Source organism: Panthera tigris, chromosome E2 (genome assembly GCF_018350195.1).
Source record: "Panthera tigris isolate Pti1 chromosome E2, P.tigris_Pti1_mat1.1, whole genome shotgun sequence".
NCBI lineage: Eukaryota > Metazoa > Chordata > Mammalia > Carnivora > Felidae > Panthera > Panthera tigris.
The window spans coordinates 9632990-9656096 of record NC_056674.1 but is presented as its reverse complement, the minus strand read 5'-3'; the positions used below and the strand labels follow the sequence as shown (position 1 = coordinate 9656096).

General features: G+C 44.8%; 1 protein-coding gene across 1 annotated transcript; it reads right to left on the bottom strand.

Annotated features, from left to right (window-relative positions):
- Positions 1 to 13235: 13235 nt before the first annotated feature.
- On the bottom strand, positions 13236 to 22730 carry BSPH1 (binder of sperm protein homolog 1). The gene is made up of 6 exons (XM_042970070.1): positions 22658 to 22730; positions 21203 to 21325; positions 18185 to 18205; positions 16186 to 16215; positions 13782 to 13913; positions 13236 to 13422 (listed from the first exon to the last, which is right to left on the bottom strand). Exons 1-6 carry the CDS (start codon positions 22728 to 22730, stop codon positions 13280 to 13282), a joined length of 522 nt encoding a protein of 173 aa, XP_042826004.1. The 3' UTR covers positions 13236 to 13279.
- Positions 22731 to 23107: the final 377 nt, after the last annotated feature.

The window sequence follows — 23107 nt, the reverse complement described above, 5'->3', positions numbered from 1 at the left end:
AGGGACGCCTTGGGGGGCTCTGTCTGCTAAGCTTCTGACTTGGGCTTGTCTGACTTGACTTGTCATGATCTCACAGTTCACCAGTTCGAGCCTGGAGAGGGATTCTGTGCTGACGGCTCAGAGCCTGGAGCCTGTTTCCGATTCTGTGACTCCCTTTCTGTCTCTGCCCCTCTGCTGCTCACGCTCTGTCTCTCAGAAAAATAAATAAATGTTAAAAAAAAAATTAAAAAAAAAAAAAAGAAATTGAATCCTGGAGCCTGCTTCAGATTCTGTGACTCCCTCTCTCTCTCTGCCCCTACCCCGCTCACACTCACTCTCTCTCTCTCTCTCTCTCAAAAATAAATAAACCTTAAAAAAAATAAAAAAAAAATTCTTAACCCCCACACAAGACCCACTGAAACTCTGGAGATGGGACCAGCACCCTGCGTTGTAACCGGCCTTTCAGGTGATCAGATGTCCCCTGAAGTTTGGGAACCCCTCCTCTGTAGCTTGCTTGATTTTTCCATATCCATTTCGTACCACTTATCCCCTTGATTTTTGTTTTTGTTTTTGTTTTTGTTTTTTTAAATACAAGTCCAGGGAGATGGGCAAAGCCAGTTTTAGCCGCCTAGTTTAGCCTAGTTTTAGCCTAGGTAAGGCTCAGAGAGGTCAAGCGTCGCACCTGTGGGCAGCCAGGACGTGTGAAGGTCAGATCTTAACCCCAGTCCCCACGACGATGACGTGTGGGCTTGGCCCACTTTGCAATGCCTTTCCCAGCCACCATCTTGAAAGGGATCTGGGGAGCGTGGGAGAGGCGAGCGCACTTTATAAGAGAGGCAAATACGGCCCATTAGCAGACCCGTGGGGACCAGCTACTGGTCAGAAACACATCTGCCCTTTCCAAACAGAGACGAGGACATGGAATTGGAGGCAGGCGAAGAAGTTTTGATAAAAGCACAGAGCCTGGGGAAGTTGAGTTTCACCTCCCTGGCACGCAGGCTTTTGCTTTTTGTTATTTTGATGAAACAGAGGGATGTCAACCCAGCCTCTGGCCTCTCTGCGGAGAAGGAGGTCACCTGTCAGCCCCCAGGAAGCAACACGGCCGGCCCTAAGCTGGGAGGGGTCTCACACAGCTTCTTGTCGTGGGAATCCTGTCCCTGGCTTGACATCTGGGGAAACTGAGGCACAAGTGGAAGAGTGCAGGTTCACTCCAGGCAGCCTGACATGAAGCCTTCTTGTTCAACCCCGCCCTTTTAGCCAGCGAGGGCTCCTAGATGAAGAGAAGCCTGGTCTCTTCAGAGCCACACGGTTCAACACTTGCTCTCTCCTGGTCCAAAGGCAGAACTGGCTTTGTTTCTGACACTTGCTAGCTGAGTGACCCTGGAACTTACTTTTGCTTTCTGAGTTTGCACACCAGATCTCTGAAGTCTTGGGGCTACCTACCTCCCATTGGAGAGCCCCGTGAGTAGTTCCTTCCTTCTTTCCTTCCCTTCCTCTCTCCCTTTCCTTCTTCCTTCTTCCTTTCCTTTCCTTTCCTTTCCTTTCCTTTCCTTTCCTTTCCTTTCCTTTCTTTCCCTCCCTCCTTTCCCTCCTTTCTTTCCTTCCTTCCCCTTTCCTTTCCTTTCCTTTCCTTTCCTTTCCTTTCCCTCCCTCCCTTCCCTCCTTTCTTTCCTTCCTTCCTCTTTCCTTAGCTTTCCTTAGCTTTCCTTTGCTTTCCTTTGCTTTCCTTTCCTTTCCTTTCCTTTCCTTTCCTTTCCTTTCCTTTCCTTCCCTTCCCTTCCCTTTTCTTTCCTTTCCCTCCCTCCCTTCCCTCCTTTCTTTCCTTCCTTCCTCTTTCCTTTGCTTTCCTTTGCTTTCCTTTCCTTCCCTTCCCTTCCCTTCCCTTTCCTTTCCTTTCCTTTCCCTCCCTCCCTTCTTCCCTTCTCCCCTTCCTTCCTTCCTTCCTTCCTTCCTTCCTTCCTTTTTGACTTAATTCTAGTTAATTATTTACCATTGTTTCTGATCCATAACCATCACTATCCAGGACGCACGCAAACAAAATCAATGGGAATGTGAGACCAGTTCTCCATACCTCTTATTTAATAAGCTGACGTTTGTGGCAGATATTTGAGGTTTTGGTTATCAGGGAAGAGAGCACCTTTGATCTGTTGCTCTCTTTTTGGGGGGTACATTTTAAGAAATGCCCTTGGTTCTCATGATAACTTCTCCTGAAGGTCATGGAAAGTTATGTTCCTGAATATTCACGAGGTCACGCAGATGGTGATCAATATGTACAGTGCTCGGGAGGCATGTTCTGGAGAGTCCCCTCACCCCACCCCCTAAAGGCATGTCCGGGACTCTCCGAGCGGGACCCAGAACACCTGACCCTCTGGAAGGGCCGGCATGGACATCACAGGGGACCCATTATTCCTTTCTTGCTCAACTGAATTGTCATTATGCCCCAAGGCACTCAACCAACTGTGATAAAATATTTTTTAGGACCAGAGTTGGTATCTGGCCGATGGCGCCGGGAGGGTAGAGATGAGGAAAAGAAAAGGAAAGAAAAAAACAATAAACCCAAACCCACCAACGTCCTGAACTTACCACGTAGCCGAGCAGGACTTAAGATTCCAGTGTTTCCGTGTGAAACGCAGGCAAACGCAGAGAGAAATCGCTGATTCCAGCAGAGAGGGGGTTATGTGGGGCTATGTTACCTTCTGCAAAATCGGCCCCGGGTTTGGATTCAGAGGGTCTCCTTGCAACCCGAGCTCTAGTCTAGACCCAGCGGAGAATGTGTGGGCATTCATGTCGGATAGACTAACTTTCAAATCCTGGATTTCCCACTTATTAGGTGGGGACATTAGTGACAGGTTTCACTGCTGCACAGCACAGGATGGGTACCCAGTATTCACTCCTCCTCAGAATTTGTTGTTTCTGAGAGTTGAGTAATTGTAGATAAGATACCTGAATCTTCCTGCAACCCTGCAGGTTAACCCACAAGGGCTGCCGTAACAAAATACCCCGGAGTGGGTGGTGTAGACAACAGAAATGTCTTTTCAACAGTTCTGGAGGCCAGAAGTCCATGAGTAAGGTGCTGGTTGACTAGATTTCTGGGTGAAGTCTCTTTTCATGGCTTGTAACTGACCGGCTTCTCACCGTGTCCTCACATGGCTTTTTCTTCGTGCTTGTATATAGACAAAGAGATCTCTGGTGTCCCCTCTCATGAAGACACCAGTCCTATTGGGATAAGGTCCCAGATTTCTGACCTCACTTAACCTTTATCACCTCCTTATGGGTGCTATCACCAGATACAGTCGCACTGGGTGTTAGGGCATCAATGCATAACTTTGCGGGGGCAGGGACACAACCCTGCCCATAACACCCTGACTTATCTCAGCAAAATGAGATTATGGCCTCAGCTGGTCTGAACCATAGGAAAATCTGAGATCACGGGCATATGTTGAAAATCAACATAACAAGCAAAGAGGTCTCAATTCTTGGAAAAGTCCAACCGTATCTGCATGTAGACAACTGATACTTATCTTTAATTGGTAGTTCTCCGGGAGTGGTCAGTTTCGAGACAGAACCAGAGAACGGGGGTGGCATGCAGGCAAGCACTAAAGAGAAAGAAGATGGGGGCGCCTGGGTGGCTCAGTCAGTTAAGTGTCCGACTTCGGCTCAGGTCACGATCTCGCGGTCCGTGAGTTCGAGCCCCGCGTCGGGCTCTGGGCTGACCACTCAGAGCCTGGAGCCTGCTTCCGATTCTGTGTCTCCTTCTCTCTCTGCCCCTCCCCCGTTCATGCTCTGTCTCTCTCTCAAAAATAAATTAAAAAAAGTTAAAAAAAATTTAAAAAAAAAGAAGAAAGGATGAACTGCTTCCTTCTCTTCACACAGTAGCTAGAGCAAGATCATGTCGCTGCTGTGAGGGGAATCCCCCATGACGTCCATGACACGTAGGAAAAATGCCAAAGTCCCTTCTCTGTCTGCCCTTGGATGCTCCCCATCGCTCATCCAAACCTTGCAGCCTCTCTGCTATTTTCTCCACCACCCCAAACACAATGCTATCTCAGGCATTGACATTGTGTGTTTGTCTATGGAAACTCCATTCCTGGAAGACATCAGGTGGGACTCCCTCCCTCCCTTTCTTCAGGTCTCCGTGATTCCGTGTCAGCTGTTCCAGAAAGGCCGTTCTAAGTCACTCCCTCTAATTCAGCGACCCCCATAACTCTCTGTGTCTCCCTCTTACCCCGATATAATCTTTTACGCAGTGTTTCTCTCTCTCTGGCCCAATTTCCAGCATTCTTACCCATGTCTGCACACATATCCGTTTCTATCAATGCGTGTGTCCGTGACTTTATTATCTTTCTCCCCTCTAGACTGCAGACTCTGGAGCCGTGACTTCCTCCCGTTCATCACTTTATCTCCAGCAAAACAAAACAGTGTCTGACAGATAGCACGTGCTCAATGGCCATTGTTGGAGGACCACAGTGTGCCCCCCTCACAGGTCTGGTGTGAGGGTTCTAGGAAATAACGTGGGTAAAGCAGTGAGGCCAGAACATGGCACAAGCCACATAATCATGACAGGGGGTCATTGCCAACCCTATTAGCCTTGCTTTGTCGTCATTGGGAAGTCATTTCTGATGTTCACGCTGGGCAGAGAGTAGACGAAAGTGATTCTCAAAGTCTTTTCCATGGCTCGCCATGGTAACTAAGGGTTTCGTGAGAGGAGAGTATTTCTGCTTCTGAGGAGCAGAGAGCCGATGTCTGGCAGTTGTGACAACAACGTCCAGTGACCATCCCTGGCACATTGCTTGAGGCAAGCAATGCCACGTGAGTGGGGGCCACATGGCATCGTCAGCACACCTAAATGTTCTCATGTTCACGACAGGTGGGGGACACTGCATGAAAAAGCATACAGGTATTTATTTTAGACAGAAGCTATTTGATTTGGTGGGAAATACCGTGAATCCTCAAGTCAGGTAAATCTAGGTTTAATTCCCGCTTCTGCTCCGGAGCAAAACCATCATCATTCATAACTACTGATGTTAGAAATGCTGTTGGTGAACGTCCAACGGCTCGATTCTACTTTTGGCTGTCCCACTTGCTAGCTCTGTGACCCTGATGCTTTGCACCGCACTTTCCTGATGTGTAAATTGGAGACACGGTTGCACTTGATTCGTAAGAGTGTCGGATTACATGGGTTGGTATGTGCAAAGCAATGAAAACAATCCCTTAGCACAGAGAAAGTGCCATATGTTTGCTTTCATCATGGCTGTTACCACCACAACTGTTACTACAGCTAATAATAACAAAGTTTTTATTTTAGAATTATTATTATATTATATAACCCAGACAAAGCCTCTATAAGGTAAGCAATGGCATGAGCCCAATTTGTGGATGGAGAAACCAAGGCCCCGAAAGTCTCACAGCTGGAAAAATGTGGGATGGAGTTCAAATTCCATGTTGTCGGATTCCAAAGCGCTCTAAGCCACCATGTGACACAGCTTCTTTGGACAGGACCGACTAAGTTCAGGGAATCAGGCTGTACTTCAAGCATGTGGTTGATGATGTCCCCTGAGGTAGAACTTAATTTTATACACAGAGCTTCAACAAGGATGGGCTCAAGCCTGACCCCTAGTGGGTTCCTCAAGAAGAACATATGAGGGTCGGGTTTCCTCCACACCTTCACCAGCGCTTGCTGTGTTTTGACATTTTGATGACAGGCATCCCAACAAGTGTAAGATGACATCTCATTGTATTTTTTTTTCATTTTTAATGTTTATTTTTATTTTTGAGAGAGAGAGTGTGAGCGGGGAAGGGGCAGAGAGAGAGGGAGACGGGGGATCCGAAGAGGGTTCCACGCTGACAGCAGCAAGCCTGATGTGGGGCTCCAACTCACCAACTGTGAGATCATGATTCAAGCTGAAGTCAGACACTCACCGACTGAGCCACCCAGGCGCCCCTCATTGTGGTTTTGATTTGAATTTCCATAATTAGTGATGTTAAAACACATTTTCATATACCCATTGGTATGGGTATGTCTTCTTTGGAAAAATGTGTATTCAGGCCGTTTGCCCATTGGTACAGCCATTGTGGAAAACAGTATGCAGTTTCTTCCAAAAAACTAAAAACAGAACTGCCATATGCTCCATCAATCCTACTTCTGGGTGTATATCTATTTTTTTTAATGTTTATTTATTCTTGAGACAGAGGGAGACAGAGCATGAGTGGGGGAGGGGCAGAGAGAGAGGGAGACACAGAATCTGAAACAGGCTCCAGGCTCTGAGCTGTCAGCACAGAGCCTGATGCGGGGCTCGAACCCACAGACCGCGAGATCATGACCTGAGCCGAAGTCAGATGCTTAACTGACTGAGCCACCCAGGCGCCCCAACTGGGTGTATATCTAAAGGAAATAAAGTCACCACCCCGAAAAGATATCTGCACCCCCATGTTCATTGGAGCATTTTTCACAACAGCCAAAATATGGAGGCAACCAACGTGTGCATTGATGGATGAACGGACAAAGAAAATTTATATATAATGTACATATATATAATGGGCCATTATCATCCTTAAAAAAGGAAGTCTTGGGGCGCCTGGGTGGCTCGGTCGGTTAAGCGTCCGACTTCGGCTCAGGTCATGATCTCACGGTCCGTGGGTTCGAGCCCCACGTCGGGCTCTGTGCTGACAGCTCAGAGCCTGGAGCCTGTTTCGGATTCTGTGTCTCCCTCTCTCTGTGACCCTCCCCCGTTCATGCTCTCTCTCTGTCTCAAAAATAAATAATAAATAAACGTTAAAAAAAAAAAGGAAGTCTTGCCATTTGTGACAACGTGAATCAACCCAGAGGACATTATGCTAAGCAAAATAAGCCGCACATGGGAAAAAAGTGTATGAACACACTTACATGTGGAATCTAAAAGAGTTAAACTCACGGAAACAGAGTAGAAGGACAGCAAAAAATGGGGAGATGTTGGCCAAAGGGTACAGCTTGAAGGATTACTATAAAGCCAATCAAGACAGGGTAATATTAATGAAATAATAGACAGATAGATTAATGGGACAGAATAGAGCCCAGAAATAGACACAGAAATAGAGTCAACGAATCTGTGACAACGGAGCAAATGCAACTCAATGGAGAAAAGCTAGTGTTTTCAACAAATGGTGCTGGGACACCGTACATCTGCCAATGGACTGGTAACCAGACTGGACGGAGAACTCTTACAACTCAGCAATAAGAAAAGAAACAACCCAATTTTATTTTATTTTATTTATTTTATTAAAATTTTTTTAAAGTTTATTTATTTTTGAGACAGAGAGAGACAGAGCATGAACGGGGGAGGGTCAGAGAGAGAGGGAGACACAGAATCGGAAGCAGGCTCCAGGCTCTGAGCCATCAGCACAGAGCCCGATGCGGGGCTTGAACTCAAGGACCGTGCGATCACGACCTGAGCCGAAGTCGGACGCTTAACCGACTGAGCCACCCAGGCGCCCCGAAACAACCCAATTTTAAAAATGAACAAAAGATCTGAACAGATATCTCACCAGAGAGATATACAGGCGACAACTAAGCTTACGGAAAACTGATCCATATCACATGTCACTAGGGAATTACAAATTAAGACAACGAAACACCACTACACTCTTATGAAGATGGCCCCAATCCAAACACCAACAACGTCAATGCTGGGGAAGGTATGGAGTGACAGGAGCTCTCATTCATTGCTGGTGGGAATGCAAAGTGGTACGGCCACTTTAGGGGCTTTGCGGTCCCCTACAGAACTAAACACGCCCTTATCATATGACCCAGTATGACCCAAATGAGTTGGAAACTGATGTCAACACAAAAACTTGCACACAGAGGTTTACAGAAACTTTATTCATAGCTGTCTAAACTTGGGAGCAACCAAGATGCCCTTCAGTAGGTCAGTAGATAAATACACTAGTGCATCCAGACAATGGAATATTATTCAGTGATAAAAGGAAATGAACTATCGTGAGCCACATAAAAACCAGCCTTTGATGCATGTCGCTAAGTGAGAGAAACCATTCCTAAAAAGCTACGTATTGTATGATCCAAACGATGTGATATTCTGGAAAAGGCAAAGCTACTTTGCAAAGTGGAAAACATCACTTCTGTAGGAGACAAGGGTAAAGCAGAAAGGAGAAATCTTTCGGAGGCTGGATGTTGATGAGAGAAAAGAGTGGCACGCTTTAGGACACTGTAAAATAAAACAGAACCCCCCCCGCCCCCCCCCCCCCCCCCGCCAAGTGGAAGAAACCATAAACCTTCCCGCCATCAAGCACCCACCCATGCCCTCCCCCCCCCAAAAGCCAGCCAGGAAAGAAACTGCCCCCCCCCTACGTGGACGGCAGAGGGAGCCCTTGAGCTATGAATCCTAGAAACCATCAACCCTGTTGCTACAAGTATTTGGAGATAGGAAAACCATCTTGAATCAGAAATTCAAAAAGACAGGTCATGTCACAGTTTGTGCGTTCAAGCCCCGCATCGGGCTCTGTGCTGACAGCTCAGAGCCTGGAGCCTGCTTCGAATTCTGTGTCTCCCTCTCTCTCTCCCCTTCCTCCAGTCACACTCTGTCCCTCTCTCTCTCTCAAAAATAAATAAACATTAAAAAAAATCTAAAAAATTTCAAAAGGAACTCCAATGATTTTTTTAAATAGGGAAAAATAGAACAATACTGAGCTCAAGCAGGAAATGGAGAAAAAGTTTACAAGTATCCAAAGTGACAACTAAATTGAAATCTGGCCAAGGGAGAGAGTAGGCTCAAACTCAGACTCAAGAAGGGGCATCTGAGAAAGGCGCCAGGACATCCAGGAAGGTGAAACGAAGATAAAAATTTCAAAGGAGTAATAGAGACTGTGATAGAAAGAAAGGAACCGCATATATGATGCCTGTCCCTGAAAAAAAATAACAAAACAAAGGAAGAAAAATGATATTATAGATAGAGAAAACCTGCAAAAATAAAGGAAGATCGGAATCTACATGGTCAAAGGACCCACGAGTTACCTGGAAAAACTTACCTGGAAATAATGATTTCTAGTGTATAGTCGTATAGTTTTTAGACTTTCAGGGTAGAGAAAATACCCTCAGAACACACAAAGCAAAAAAGATGAAATGATTTATTATTTCTTTTTTAACGTTTTAATTAATGTATTTATTTTTAAAAATATTTATTTTTGGGAGAGCGCAAGTGGAGGAGGGGCAGAGAGAGGGGGACGGAGGGCCGAAAGCGGGCTCTGCGCTGACAGACTGAGAGCAGTGAGCCAGATGTGGGGCTCGAACTCACAGATTGCGAGATCATGACCTAAGCGGAAATCAAGAGGCGGACGCTCAACTGACTGAGCCACCCAGGTGCCCCTTAACGTTTTTATTTATTTTTGAGAAAGAGAGAGACAGAGGGTGAGTGGGGGAGGGGCAAAGACACACACACACACACACACACACACACACACACAGAATCCGAAGCAGGCTCCAGGGTCCGAGCTGTCAGCACAGGACCCATGCAGGGCTTGAACTCAGGAACCCTGAGATCATGTCCTGAGCCGAAGACAGAAGTTCAACCAACTGGGCCACCCAGGCGCCATTTATTTATTTATTTATTTTTGAGAAAGAGAGAGGGTGCAAGTGAGCGAGAGGCAGAGAGAGTGAGAGAGAGAGGGGGGGGAGAGAGAGAGAGAGAGAAGCAGGGCTCAAGCTCACCCAATGTGGGTCTCAGACTCACCTGATGTGGGACGCGAACTGGCAAACCACGAGATCATGACTTGAGTCGAAATCAGATGCTTAATGACTGAGCCACCCAGGTGCCCGAGATCAAATAATTTAAAAGAGCAAGCTGGAGCGCCTAGTGGCTCAGTCAGTAGAGCTTGATCGCAGGGTTGCGAGTTCGAGCCCCACGCTGGTCGTAGCGATTGCTTAAAAAAAAAAAAAAAGAAACATTTGGAAGACAAACAGAAGAGCAGGTTCATCAGACTGGCCTCAAACTTCTCAAAAGCAGTTGCAGAGCAAGACAGTGACAATGCAGCATTTTCGAGAAACTCAAACTGTATTTGCCAGCTTCCTCTGCAGTTAGATGGGGCCATGGAATGACATTATCAAAGTAGCTGCTTACTCAAGACCAGGGTGTCCAGTAATGAGATGTTTTTAGATGAGTAGCTATCAGAGGAAAGCACCTATTGCAAAGGCTGACAGTCCAAGGGGTGAGGGAATCAATGTGAATAGTGAGCCTTTCTGAAAATATTTACCCAAACCCTATCTCTCCCGGGACCTGGGGACGTCATTACAAGGCGTGTTTGGTAGCACACTGAGCCAACAGTGAAGCGAACTTAAATCACGACTCTGTCTCGTGTTTCTAGAATCTTCGACTAGGATTACTGGATCCCAGTGGTCAGTCTGAGCCCTTGAAAATCAATCTGCACTCAAAACCGGTATTCAGGAGCCCCTGGAAAGTTCTGTGTATTTCCCTTTCTCCCGAACACTGAGCGGTGTGCCCAGTTGGGGAAGTCTACCAAGAAGGCTGAGAGTGTATCCCCGTGGTGTTACAGCAGCGTGTGGCTTCATGGTTGTCCAGCTTCCTCGTCATTCAAGGGACACTGAGGCTGTGAACCGACTCGTGCCTGGAAGTTGGGTAGAAGGCTGGTGCTTTTAGCTCTTCCATGTAAAGAACAGCGAGCGAGTTGATTTTCTTCCTGAGAAACCTACGATCCATTTATCTATCACCACCTGGTCAACCACTGGTCTCTCTGGTCAACCTCTCCCAAGGATCTGATTAGTAAGTAATCCCCCGTACCTGGTGTCATAACCACGATCGCTTTGCACCTTAGGGATTGCTTGCCACCACCCGAGCTCAGTCACAGCGGGTTCTGCTGCTCCCCCGAGACAAGTAAGCCCATTTCAAAGATAGTCCTTTCTACCAGCATTCAAAGACTAGAACGACAAGTCAAAAACGTTCTTTTTTAGATTTCCTATTTCTCATGAAAGATTACAATGAGCCTTCTGGGTTCAAAAGACAGTGCTTCCGAACTGTATTTTTTTTTGGGGGGGGGGCTCGGTGCTGTGATCTACTGTAAGATTACATTTAACAATATGATTTGGCATATATATATACATATATATAGGTATTTATTTATTTATTTATTTATTTATTTATTTTTTAACGTTTATTTATTTTTGAGACAGAGAGAGACAGAGCATGAACAGGGGAGGGGCAGAAAGAAAGGGAGACACAGAATCCAAAGCAGGTTCCAGGCTCTGAGCCATCAGCACAGAGCCTGATGCAGGACTTGAACTCACAGACCGTGAGATCATGACCTGAGCCGAAGTCGGATGCTTAACCCACCAAGCCACCCAGGCGCCCCTATATATAGGTTTTTTTAAAAAAAAAATAATGCTTATTTATTTCTGAGACAGAGAGACACAGAGCATGAGTGGGGGTGGGGCAGAGAGAGAGGGAGACACAGAATCCGAAGCAGGTTCCGGGCTCCAAGCCATCAGCACAGAGCCCGACGCGGGGCTCGAACTCACGGACTGCAATATCATGACTTGAGCTGAAGCCAGACGCTCAACAGACTGAACCCCCCAGGCGCCCCTATATATAGGTTTTGATTGAGTTATGTTGACATACAACCTTGTGCAATGTAACGATTGGACGTTGTGTTTGCCGCAAAATGATCACCACAGTGAGTCCAGGCACCACCCGTGACCATAAAAAGTTACAAAAAAGAAAATTTTTCTGACGATGTGAACTTTCAAGATTCACTCTTCACTCTTGCAGCAGCCTTCAAAAATGCACTAAGACACCATCGACTACAGTCCCCAGGCCACACACCACATCCCCGCGACCTATCCGTGTACGTATCTGTATATAGGCATCCATATCTATTTATAAAATCAGCTTAAACTATAAGAAATGATATATTGGATACACATACTATATACTCTGCGGTTTTCCTCCAATTCTGCAGCATTTAAAATTTTTAACAGTGCTGGTCATGCCCCACTGAATTGATGACTGTGACCCACAGCTTTAAAAACTCTCCTCAGAGGGGCACCTGGGGGGCTCAGTTGGATAGGTGTCTGACTTTGGCTCAGGTCAGGATCTCATGGTTCATGGGTTCGAGCCCTGCGTCAGGCTCTGTGCCGACAGCTCAGAGCCTGGAGCCTGCTTCGGAATCTGTCTCCCTCTCTCTCTGCCTCCCCCACTCACGCTCTGTGTGTGTGTGTCTCTCTCTCAAACATAAATAAACTTTAAAAATAAATAAACATAAAAAAATAAAATAGTTCACATATCCCAAGAGCTGTTTAGGCTTTTGCTATAATAGTCTGTTTCAGGCTTATGAAAGCCTAAATGCACCTGGGCATAACGGATTTGGTTTGATGTAGATTTGCGTTAGCCCGACCAGGAAATTGTTGGGAAGGCAACCGGCTGCCTTTCTTGGCACACTAAATAAGGAATATCTGGGTGATTCGTTTGACCCTTGGAGGCAAATTGCCTTTGTGGCAGGATTTCAACATTTTCTTAGGATCCTGAATGCTTAACTAGGAATAGATAAAGGAAAACAAAAAATGAGCTCATCTCAAAAATGTCCCCTAAAAAACTTGCAAGAAGCAAAAAGACCTATTATAAAGAAGTATCTGAAAAGGCAAGGATCTGAAAATTCATCAAGGAGTGTTGTTTTTATTAATTTTTTTAAATGTTTATTTTTACTTTTGACAGAGAGAGAGAGAGACAGAGCATGAGCTTGAAACTATGAACCGTGAAATCATGACCTGAGCCGAAGTCGGACGCTTAACCGACCGAGCCACCCAGGCGCCCCACGGAGTGTTGTTTTTAATGTAAAGACCTCTATTTTCCCTCTAAGGGACAATGATTTAGAATGACAAAGCAGGGGCGCCTGGGAGGTTCAGTCGGTTGAGCCCTTGACTCTTGATTTCGGCTCAGGTCATGATCCCAGGGTGGTGAGATTGAGCCCCAGGTCAGGGTCATGCTGAACATAGAGCCTGTTTGGGATTCTCTCTTTCTCTCTCTCTCTCTCTCTCAAAAAAAAGGCCAAATTTAACCCAGTTAGTAAGTAAAAGTGCTGAGGCTACAATAGAAGTTTCCATATAAAAACCTCATCATCCATAATCCACGACCAAAACCCCAAGCTATTTACAGCCAGATCATAGCTCAGAAAAAAACAAGAACAAAAACAGAAAACGTTTTTAAGGAGAGTCCTACCTCCTCCTTTCACAAAAGAAACTGGACATTTATTTCCCCTGGGAACGATTAGACCCTCCTCATGCCCCTCTCAGGAAATGTCTCCATCAGTCACAATATTTCCAGACCTTGTCCTTGTTATAATTCTGGGTCAGCGAGCACCATTTTCTCCCAAACGCGTCCCCGTCTTCAGTGCATTCGCGGTAGATAAGGCGTCTGTACCAGAAGGGAAACACGCATTTTGCAAAGTCTACAGAGGAGAGAAGCAATCAGGATAAGAAATCTTTCTGTTTTGTACCTCCTCTTTGCCACCACACACACGCGTGCGCCCACACACACCATTCCGCTCGGCACCATCTACTCTGAAATGTTGGTGGGGGATTGGGGTTTTGCTAAACGTTTTCATTTCAGGGTAACGTGGGTGAAGCCCTCATCATACGTCTTGGGGGCCTTGTGACTTCCACACTGCCAGAGATCTGCACAAACCTTATTTTCGCAATGTAATTGACTGTGGATTCCCTTCTCAGGACCCTCTGGCGGGTCTCCCCGGACTTCAGCCCTGGCGACAGAAGATCACTGCCCTGAGGTGTGCAGAGGCAAGGTACTCACCTTCTTCAGAGCAATACTTCCACTGTCCTTGGTACGTCTTAGTTAGGGAGCACCACTTGTGTTTTGCCTTGAACTTGATGCAGTCATAGAATATCCCACCTCTGTACTGGAATGGAAAGACGCACTTGCCATCTAGAGAAAACAAAGATCCTTCGTCCCTCTCTGGGAGTGTTAGTTGATATGTTACAAAATTACTTTCATCCTCCCTTGCTTGCACCAGAATCAGAGCCCCTGCCTGAGGTTCTGGTGGGTCACGTAGTAGCAGAGCTGTTGAAACCCCTACCCCGTGTCCCACTTTTCTCCACGGTATAGACACTGTTGGTGGTTTGCTTAGCATTTGACCCTAGTTCCAGAAGTCTATACTAAGGTTAGAAACATAAATTTGAGACCTGTCTGTTAAACAATTTCCCCTCTGTCTTTTTTCTTTACCTTCTCACATACGTGCGTGCGCACACACACACACACACACACACACACTGTATATAGCCTGGTTTATCTCTATCCACACTTTTCTGCATGTACATATGGATTTTTCTGCATATATATATATATATATATCTCCATCCGTCCATCCATCCATCCAACATATATATAACTATACATAATATATATGTAGGGGTACACATGCTCAGATTTTTTGCTCCCTCCCCAAATGAGTCACACTTTATATCCATAATTTATTTTGAGAGAGAGAGAGAGCACATGCACGAGTAGAGGAGGGGCAGAGAGAGAGGGAGACAGAGAATCTGAAGCAGTCTCTGCACCCTCAGTGCAGACAGAGCCCAATACGGGACTCGAACTCACAAACCGTGAGATCATGACCTGACCTGAAATCAAGAGTCGGATGCTCAACTGACTGAGCCACAGATGTCCCCATAACCTGAGTTTCTAACTCAGCATATCACAAAAATCCTTTTCAACATATCCTCTCCCCCCCTTATTTTTAGAACTCCTGGCCTCCATTTAAGACAGCTTCCAGAACTTTATCTAGAATTGAACTCGCTATCTTTCTTGCTTGCTTATATTTGCCCTTATGAATGACAGTCATTCTCTATCCATCCATTGATTCAAGCCAAAAATGTTATCCAACGTATCCTTTTAAAGCTTTGTAGCTCTAGCTCCTTTCTAATGCCAATTCAGAGTCTGTGATACGGATTTTGCCAAATTTATTCAATATTTCCCTTATTCAGATTGTTTATCCTCTGCATATGAAGCTGAGGCAAGCATTCATATATGTAAATCCTTACATATTGAAGCATCTGTTTCTACAGAATGGACTCCCCAAAGCAAGATTATTAGGTTAAAGCACACATGAATTGTTAACACTGCTGGGAGTTGTTTTCTCAAAAGGCAATAGCGACTCATCTTTCCTACCAATGTGCTCTTTTACCCGGATTTTCATTAGCAGGAGGCATTTATACAATTTTAAAACACTTGACTTTAAAACAGATGATTCCTGTCTTCCTTTAAAACAGATGGTGCAGTTGGTGTGCCTCGATGGCTCAGTCAGTTGAGTGTCTGACTCTTGATTTTGGCTTAGGTCATGATCCCAGGGTCATGGGATTGAGCCCCGTGTCAGGCTCTGTACTAAGCGTGGAGCCTGCTTGAGATTCTCTCTCTCTCTCTCTCTCTCTCTCTCTCTGTCCCTCTGCCCTTCTCCCATGTGCTCCCGCCCACACTTAAATAAATAAATAAATAAATAACAGATTAAAAAAATAAAATAGATGGTCCAGGGTAACAAGAAAAAAATATGAAGCCAGGGAGCATCAGAAAAGATTGCTTATTATTTGATGCATTCTAGGCTGACACCATGCTATTTATATGGCAATAATTGTGGTTTGTTTAAATATCTGATAATACAAGATGTTTCTCTAGCACTTTTCTGTGTATAATATTCCTCATTACTATTGGGCATTTTTCCTCTGTGAATCTTTTTTTTTTAATTTTTTTTAACGTTTATTTATTTTTGAGACAGAGAGAGACAGAGCATGAACAGGGGAGGGACAGAGAGAGGGAGACACAGAATCCGAAACAGGCTCCAGGCTCTGAGCTGTCAGCACAGAGCCCGACGCGGGGCTCGAACTCATGGACCGCGAGATCATGACCTGAGCCGAAGTCGGACACTTAACCGACCAAGCCACCCAGGCGCCCCATCCTCTGTGAATCTTAAAATCGGGTATTTTCTGTTATATTGGCAGAAATTAAAGAGTAGTGCCAGTAAGATGCCAGTAAAGTTCGGGGTGACTCTATTTCTTGTTTTTGTTTCTGTTTACAAATTGCTTATATCAAATTTTATGAAAAGAGAAAAAAGAAATGTTATCAGGAAAAACCCCACTGCTTTCCCTGTTTTTATAAAATTATAAGGAAATGAACTTTCATTGCAAAAATCTTCTGATCAACATACCTTTGACTTCCGGAAAGTGAGTTATAGTGTCTGAAAAAGAAAATTTGAAGCTGACATTTATTTCCCAATTCTTATGCTTTCCAGTCAAAAACATGGCATGATTCTTCTATTATTTACAACTCGCTTTGTGTTCTTCAATGTGATTTCATCATTTACTTTAAGTCCTGGAGATTTCTTGCTGATATAACTCCAAAGTGCTTTTGGTCATTGATGTAAAATAGAATGACTTCCTTTCCCACCAGTGTCTAGTTTATTCTCACCAGTATAGAGAAAAACAACTTACTACTGTATATCTATCTTATATCCAGCCACTCTCTTCTTGAAGCTAGTAATCTTTCCTAGTTTTCCTAGGCATTCCTATAAAGTACACATTCATATAAAATAATTGTACTTGTTATTTTCTCTGGTTTATATATTATTTCCTTTTTGCAATGTCACATGTGTTAGATTCCATCATCCCCACAATGTTCACTAGTACTGGTCACAATAGGCACATCTGAGCTTTGGACAGGGGGAATGACATTGAGGTTAAGAATGTCCATTTCAGGGGCACCTGGGTGGCTCACTCAGTTAAGCGTCTGACTCTTGATTTCTGCTCTGGTCATGATCTCATGTTTCATGGGATTGAGCCCCACACTGGGCTCTGTGCTGACAGCATGAAGCCTGCTTGGGATTCTCTCTCTCTCTCTCTCTCTCTCTGCCCTTCCCCTGCTCATTCTCTCTCTCTCTCAAAATGAATAAATAAGACTTAAAAAAAGCCCAAAAGAATGTTTATTTCATCATGGTTGATAATAGCTCCACAAATAGAAATTAATCCAAAAGTACCAATCACTAAGGGAATTTAAAAATAAAATACAACTTTAGGGGCACCTGGGTGGTTCAGTCAGTTAAGTGTCTGACACTTGTTCTCAGCTCAGGTCTTGATCTCAGGGTCTTGAGTTCAAGCCCTGTATTGGGCTCCATGCTGAGCATGAAGCCTACTTAAAAAATATAAAATAAAATAAAATAAAATAAAATAAAATAAAATAAAATAAAATAAAATAAAACAAAACAAAATAAAATAAAATAAAATAAAATAAAATAAAATAAAATAAAACTTTATAATACCATGCAAGCATTAACAAAGATGAGCATAGAAATAGATAAGAAAACATTTGTACTTCATCTTTAGGTGACAAAAGGCATTCTCTATTTCATTACATCCTTTAAGACTCCATTTTTCCAAAAAAGGAAATCACATTATGAAATTGTATGGGATGAAAACTCAAAAATATAAACAGTAAAATTAACAATAATATTATAATTGCTTTCCTCTTCTTTTTCCTTAACTATTACAACAGGTTTTTTTCATTTCATTTATTTTAGAGAGAGAGAGAAAGCATGCGAGCGAGAGAGAAGGGCAGAGGGAGAGAGAATCTTAAGCAGGCTCCATCTCAGCCCATTTCCTTAACAATTTTTTTTAAGTTTATTTATGTGTTTTTTGAGAGAGAGGGGCACAGGGAGAGAGGAGAGACAGAATCCCAAGTTGGCTCTGGGCCAGTAACAGGCTCTGAGCCACCAGCACAGAGCCTGATGCAAGGTGGGGCTCCATCCCATGAACTGTGGGATCATGACCTGAGTGGAAATCAAGAGTTAGATGCTTAATTGACTGAGCCACTAAGGTACTCCTCCTCAACTATTTTTTAACATACATTGTACTATATCTTTTTTTTTTTTTTTTTTTTTTTTTGGTAGGCTTCATGCCCAGCACAAATCCCAGCACAGGGCTCAGACTCACAACCTTGAGATCAAGGCCTGAGCTGAGATCAAGAGTTGGACCCTTAACTGACTGAGCCACTCAGGTGCCCCATACTTTATCTTATATATAAAAACATAAAATAGTAGTTTTTCATGAAAAATATAGTTTCTCACCAGGAGAAGAAGCATAATATTCAACGACTTTACATTTTATTGCCAAATTTCAAAAGAAACTCTAATAAAAGAATTTTGATCAACTCACCTATAGCTGGTAGATTGTCATCTGAAAGACACAATTGTAAACAAATATTTATTTCACTAGATTAACCTTTAAAATAAAACACAAATATTTTACTGAATTATATCCCAGTAAGGATAATATTTTGAAGGAGAGGCATCAAAATTTCAGTGATGCTTATTTTCAGTAGTGTCATTGTGGGTGATTTAAAAAACATTTTTAAAAAATGTTTATTTTTCAGAGAGAGAGACAGAGAGACAGAGCATGAGTCGGGGAGGGGCAGAGAGAGGGAGACACAGAATCGGAAGCAGGCTCCAGGCTCTGAGCTGTCAGCACAGAGCCCGATGGGGGTGCTGAACTCATGGACTGTGAGATCATGACCTGAGCTGAATTCAGACGTTCAATCAACTGAGCCACTCAGGCGCCCCTTATTGTGGGTGATTTAAAATTTTTCCTTTTGCTTTAACTGTATTTTCCAAATAGTGTTAATGAACAGGAACAACAAAAACAGTCTCTAAAACAAACAAAGAATCAGGGGTGCCTGGGTGGCTCAGTCAGTTGAGCATCCAACTCTTGATTTTGGCTCAGGTCATGATCTTACCGTTTGTAGATTTGAGCCCCGAGTTGGGCTCTGCACTGATAGCGTGCAGCCTGTTTGGGATTCTCCCTCTCTCTCTCTCTCTCTCTTTCTCAAAAATAAATAAAATAAAAATTAAGAAAATAAGTAGGCAAAAATAAATGACTTACTTTTTCCATACCTTCCTACAAAAATAAACCACAATATAGGAGGGAAAACATGTTTTACACCTTCACTCTTCTTTTCTGTTTTGTTTTATTCTATTTCTTTTTAGTACTATCTGAAAGGTACCAATGGAAGCAAACATTTACTGATCTGTCCTTGGCTTTTAGAATAAGATCAAATTAGTTTTAGCATCTGTTAAGGAAAGGTCTTTGCAGGTCAAAGTCACAGGTTTGTTATGAATGTTGAATAAAAACATACATCCGGGCTCTGCACAGTACATGGCACATAGCAAGCATGTACCATAAGGCAACTCTTTCATTGCAGAAAGGATTTCTTTCCTTACGATAATCGTTATTATTTTCTCCCTGATGAGGTTCAAGTTTGCAATTAATTTTCACAAACAATAGAGAACTTATATCCACTAGCAACTGCTCCAGAATTCCAGTTTAGGAGACTCTGGTATCGGGCAAGTATTGAAATTACAAGAAATCTCACAGAAAGTGCTAGGGCATTTCATCATAAACGGATTGTCTGTTGTTCGCAGATCTTCAACCGCTCTTTTCTAAGATCGGAACAGAGACAGGATCTCAATGGATGTGTTTTTGCCTGTAACCGTTGAACTGGCAACCTGTATAAAACATGAAACTTTTTTTTTTTTTTCTGGGAGCAGGAAACATGGCATAAAGAAGGCGATGCGAGATGACTTACTTTTTCACACCTATCACCAGGAAGGATTCCAGTTGGAGGACACATTCAGAATATAAATTGACAGTGAAGAGATGTGGCTAAAGAAATATGCTTTCTCAGAATCTCTAGCTCAGTTGTCCCCAGCTAGCTGTGTGGCTCTGGGGACACGACTCAACCCCTCTGTGCCTCAGATTCTCTTCTATAAAATGAGGGCGCTAATTGTACCTACCTCATGGGCTTGTTATGAGGACCATATGTATTATGCACATCAAGCACCCAGCACACCATTCGGCTTAACACTAGAAATTCTGTCTGCCCTCCACGGGGGAGAGGACATTGACAATTCTTTTGAGTCTGTGGGAACGTTTCCATAATACAACAGGTTAAAGATTTTTAAAAGAAAACCTGATCTAATCATAACAGCAAAGAATTATGGAGAACTCGTGCTGGGAATGTAAAATAGTGCAGCTGCTATGGAAAATGGAAAACAGTAGGGAGGTTGCTCAAAAAATTAAAAATAGAATGGCCATGTGATCTCGCGATCTCATTTCTTTTTTTTTTAACGTTTATTTTTTGAGAGACAGAGAGAGGCAGAGCACAAGTGGGGGAGGGGCAGAGAGAGAGAGGGAGACATAGAATCCAAAGCGGGCTCTGGGCTCTGAGCCATCAGTACAGAGCCCGACGCGCGGGACTCGGGACTGGAACCCACCAGCCATGAGATCATGACCTGAGCTGAGGCTGGAAGGTTAACCGACTGAGCCACCCAGGCACCCCAGGCAACCCCCTTCTCAACCTTGCCCATTCCGGGTGGCATCCCTGGAGTGTTGGGGGCAATAAGAATCATTCTCCTCCTGTTCCAGAGCAGCCGAGGCTCAGAACCTTGTCTGAGGTCACAGATGAAACTCAGGCTGGAGCCAGAGAGGGCAAGTGGTGGTGGCGGGGGGGGGGGGGGGGGGGGGGGGGCGGGGGGAGGGGGTGGCGGCGAGGGGGACTTTGGAGCCCCTTGCAGGAGGGAGGTGGAATACAGGAGGGTGGGAGGGTGCTCAGCCTTCAGCCAGTAGGGGGCCTCCAGGAGCGCCCGACTATCTTTCCACCTCACCCCGATAAAATAATAAAGGCTCTTGCAATGCAAGATTAGTATTTTAGTGCAAACCTTTGCTAAGGGGCGCCTGGGTGGCTCAGTCGGTTGAGCCTCCCACTCTTGGTTTCGGCTCAGGCCATGGTCTCACGGTTCCGTGGGTTCGAGCCCTGCATCAGGCTCTGTGCCGTCCTCCCCAAAGGGACCCCAGTGTCACCTAATCCCTGAGTGCACCCCAACAGCTTGTATCCGCGGGGAAATTACACTTCGTGCATGGCAAATTTCTAGTCCTGGAATAAGGTCACTCAACCAAGCCCTCTGTGAAGCCTCGCCAGGTCAATCACATCTCCGTTCTCATGAGGGGCATGCGGGGAGTGGGGGGAGGGGTATGCTCGTAGGGCTCATCTGTCTCCTGTCTTCCCACTAGCCAGGAGCATGAATGGAGGCACTCCTGCCACTTAATGTCTGCACCATCCCGTGTGCCTGGCGGGATCCGAACCACCCATCTCATTCTTTCTAAGATGCTAAAACGCACGCTTTTCCTGGTTCGTCTCTGGAATCAGAGTGCCCCTTATTTCCGATGGCATCTTGTCCGCAGGCCGGGTTGCCGTGGGGACGTGGTCATTGTGCCCACAGTAGCCAATGTGGGTTATTGTGCCTATGACAGTAGCCAAAGGACAGCGTCAACACTTGTAGCCTGCGTGTCAGGGGCTCAAAAGAAACCCCTAGAGACAACCACAGGGCCCTCCTAGCCTCCGGGAAACAGATACTTGCAAAGGGAGATGGACAGTGTGAGTAAACATTTCCAAAGTCTCAGAAGTAGACTTAGCACCACGTTAAATGGAAAGACCAGCTAAGGTGCCCAGAACCGGTGGGTCTTCATTCTTACGCGCATTCTTCTGAGAAGTGTTACAATCACCCAGACTCTGGACGGCATCCAGACAGTGGGAAAATGTGATGTTGGTAATTCAGGAGGCCCGGCACCGAAAGGGGAGAAATTTTAGGACCGTCTTAGCCAGCTTCTTGTGCTCATGTTTTCTTTTTCTCATGTACCCACAAAAGTGATATCTCATGAAAGAATCCACTTCTGAGACAAAAGTGTTATTTTCCCAGCAGCATAAAACGAACATTCTAACAGATAAGAAAGAGGTGGTGGGGGCCCCCCGAGGTGGCTCAGTCTGTTGAGCATCTGACTTTGGCTCAGGTCATGATCTCGAGGTTCGTGCGTTGGAACTCCACGTCGGGCTCTGTGTTGACAGCTCGGAGCCTGGAGCCTTGCTTTGGATTCTGTGTCTCCCTCTCTCTATTTCTCTCTCTGCACCTCCCCTGCTCGCTCTGTGTCTCATTCTCTCAAAAATAAATAAAAACATTAAAAAAAAGAAAGAAAAGAAAGCAGTGGTCATGGTCACACTGAGGACATCTTGTTCTAAAAAAATATTTATCCATGCTGCATTTGATTTATGTTTCAGGGCAAAGATGTCCTGAAGAATACTTACAAATAGGACATGCAACACCATCATTTTTTTTTTTTGCCATTTTGCAAAAACAAAAAAAAAATTGTTTCACAACTACGTGTAACCCCCATGAAATGTGTAAGAAATGCATCCATAATGAAGTTTCTTATTGTGTTATTTACAACTGTCGAAGGCCACAGGATTTTGGTAAAGGGTTAAAACAGACTTGCCAAAACTCAGTTCCATTTTCAAAGACGCTAATAAGGCACTTAAAATATTTTAACGCTTATTTATTTTTGAGAGAGAGAGAGAGAGACAGAGCATGAGCAGGGGAGGGTCAGAGAGAGAGGGAGAGACAGAATTGGAAGTAGGCTCTAGGCTCTGAGCTGTCAGCACAGAGCCCGATGTGGGGCTCGAACCCACAAACTGTGAGATCATGACCTGAGCCAGTTGGGCGCCCAACCGACTGAGCCCCCCAGGCGCCCCAAGACTTGGTTTTTAAATGTCCACCCCGATGCTGGAACATTGCTACTCACCTTCATAGTCTTGACCAAACACACTGTGAAGCCAGCAGACCCAGAGCAGCAAAAACACCACGTGCAGGACCATGTTCCTCCTCTCAGGGACTGCTGGTTGACCAGCTCATCCTCAGGATTTTAGAGCCCCAACCACTGCTCGTCCCTCCTCCTTCTCCTCCCCCTCTTTTTCTCCAGCATCCCCAGACTCCTCCTTCTCTCCTCCTCTTCCTTAAATTTTTTTTAAATGTTTATTTTTTTTGACAGAGAGAGAGACAGAGCATGAGTGGGGGAGGGGCAGAGAGAGAGGAAGACACAGAATCCGAAGCAGGCTCCAGGCTCTGAGCCATCAGCACAGAGCTTGACGCAGGGCTCGAACCCATGGGCAACGAGATCATGACCCGAGCTGAAGTCGGATGCTCAACTGACTGAACCACCCAGGCGCCCCTCCTCTTCCTTGTCATAAGGTCC

Bases quoted from the DNA above. Each gene is read 5' to 3' on its own strand.
- BSPH1 (XM_042970070.1), bottom strand. From the start codon at position 22,730: ATGGTCCTGCACGTGGTGTTTTTGCTGCTCTGGGTCTGCTGGCTTCAC. The intron at 21,326-22,657 runs GTGAGTAGCAAT...CTACTGTCATAG, and splicing joins GTTTGGTCAAGACTATGAAG to GCACAATAACCCACATTGGC. The intron at 18,206-21,202 runs GTGCGTTTTAGC...TGTGTCTTTCAG, and splicing joins AGAGACGAACCAGGAAAAGC to ATGACAATCTACCAGCTATA.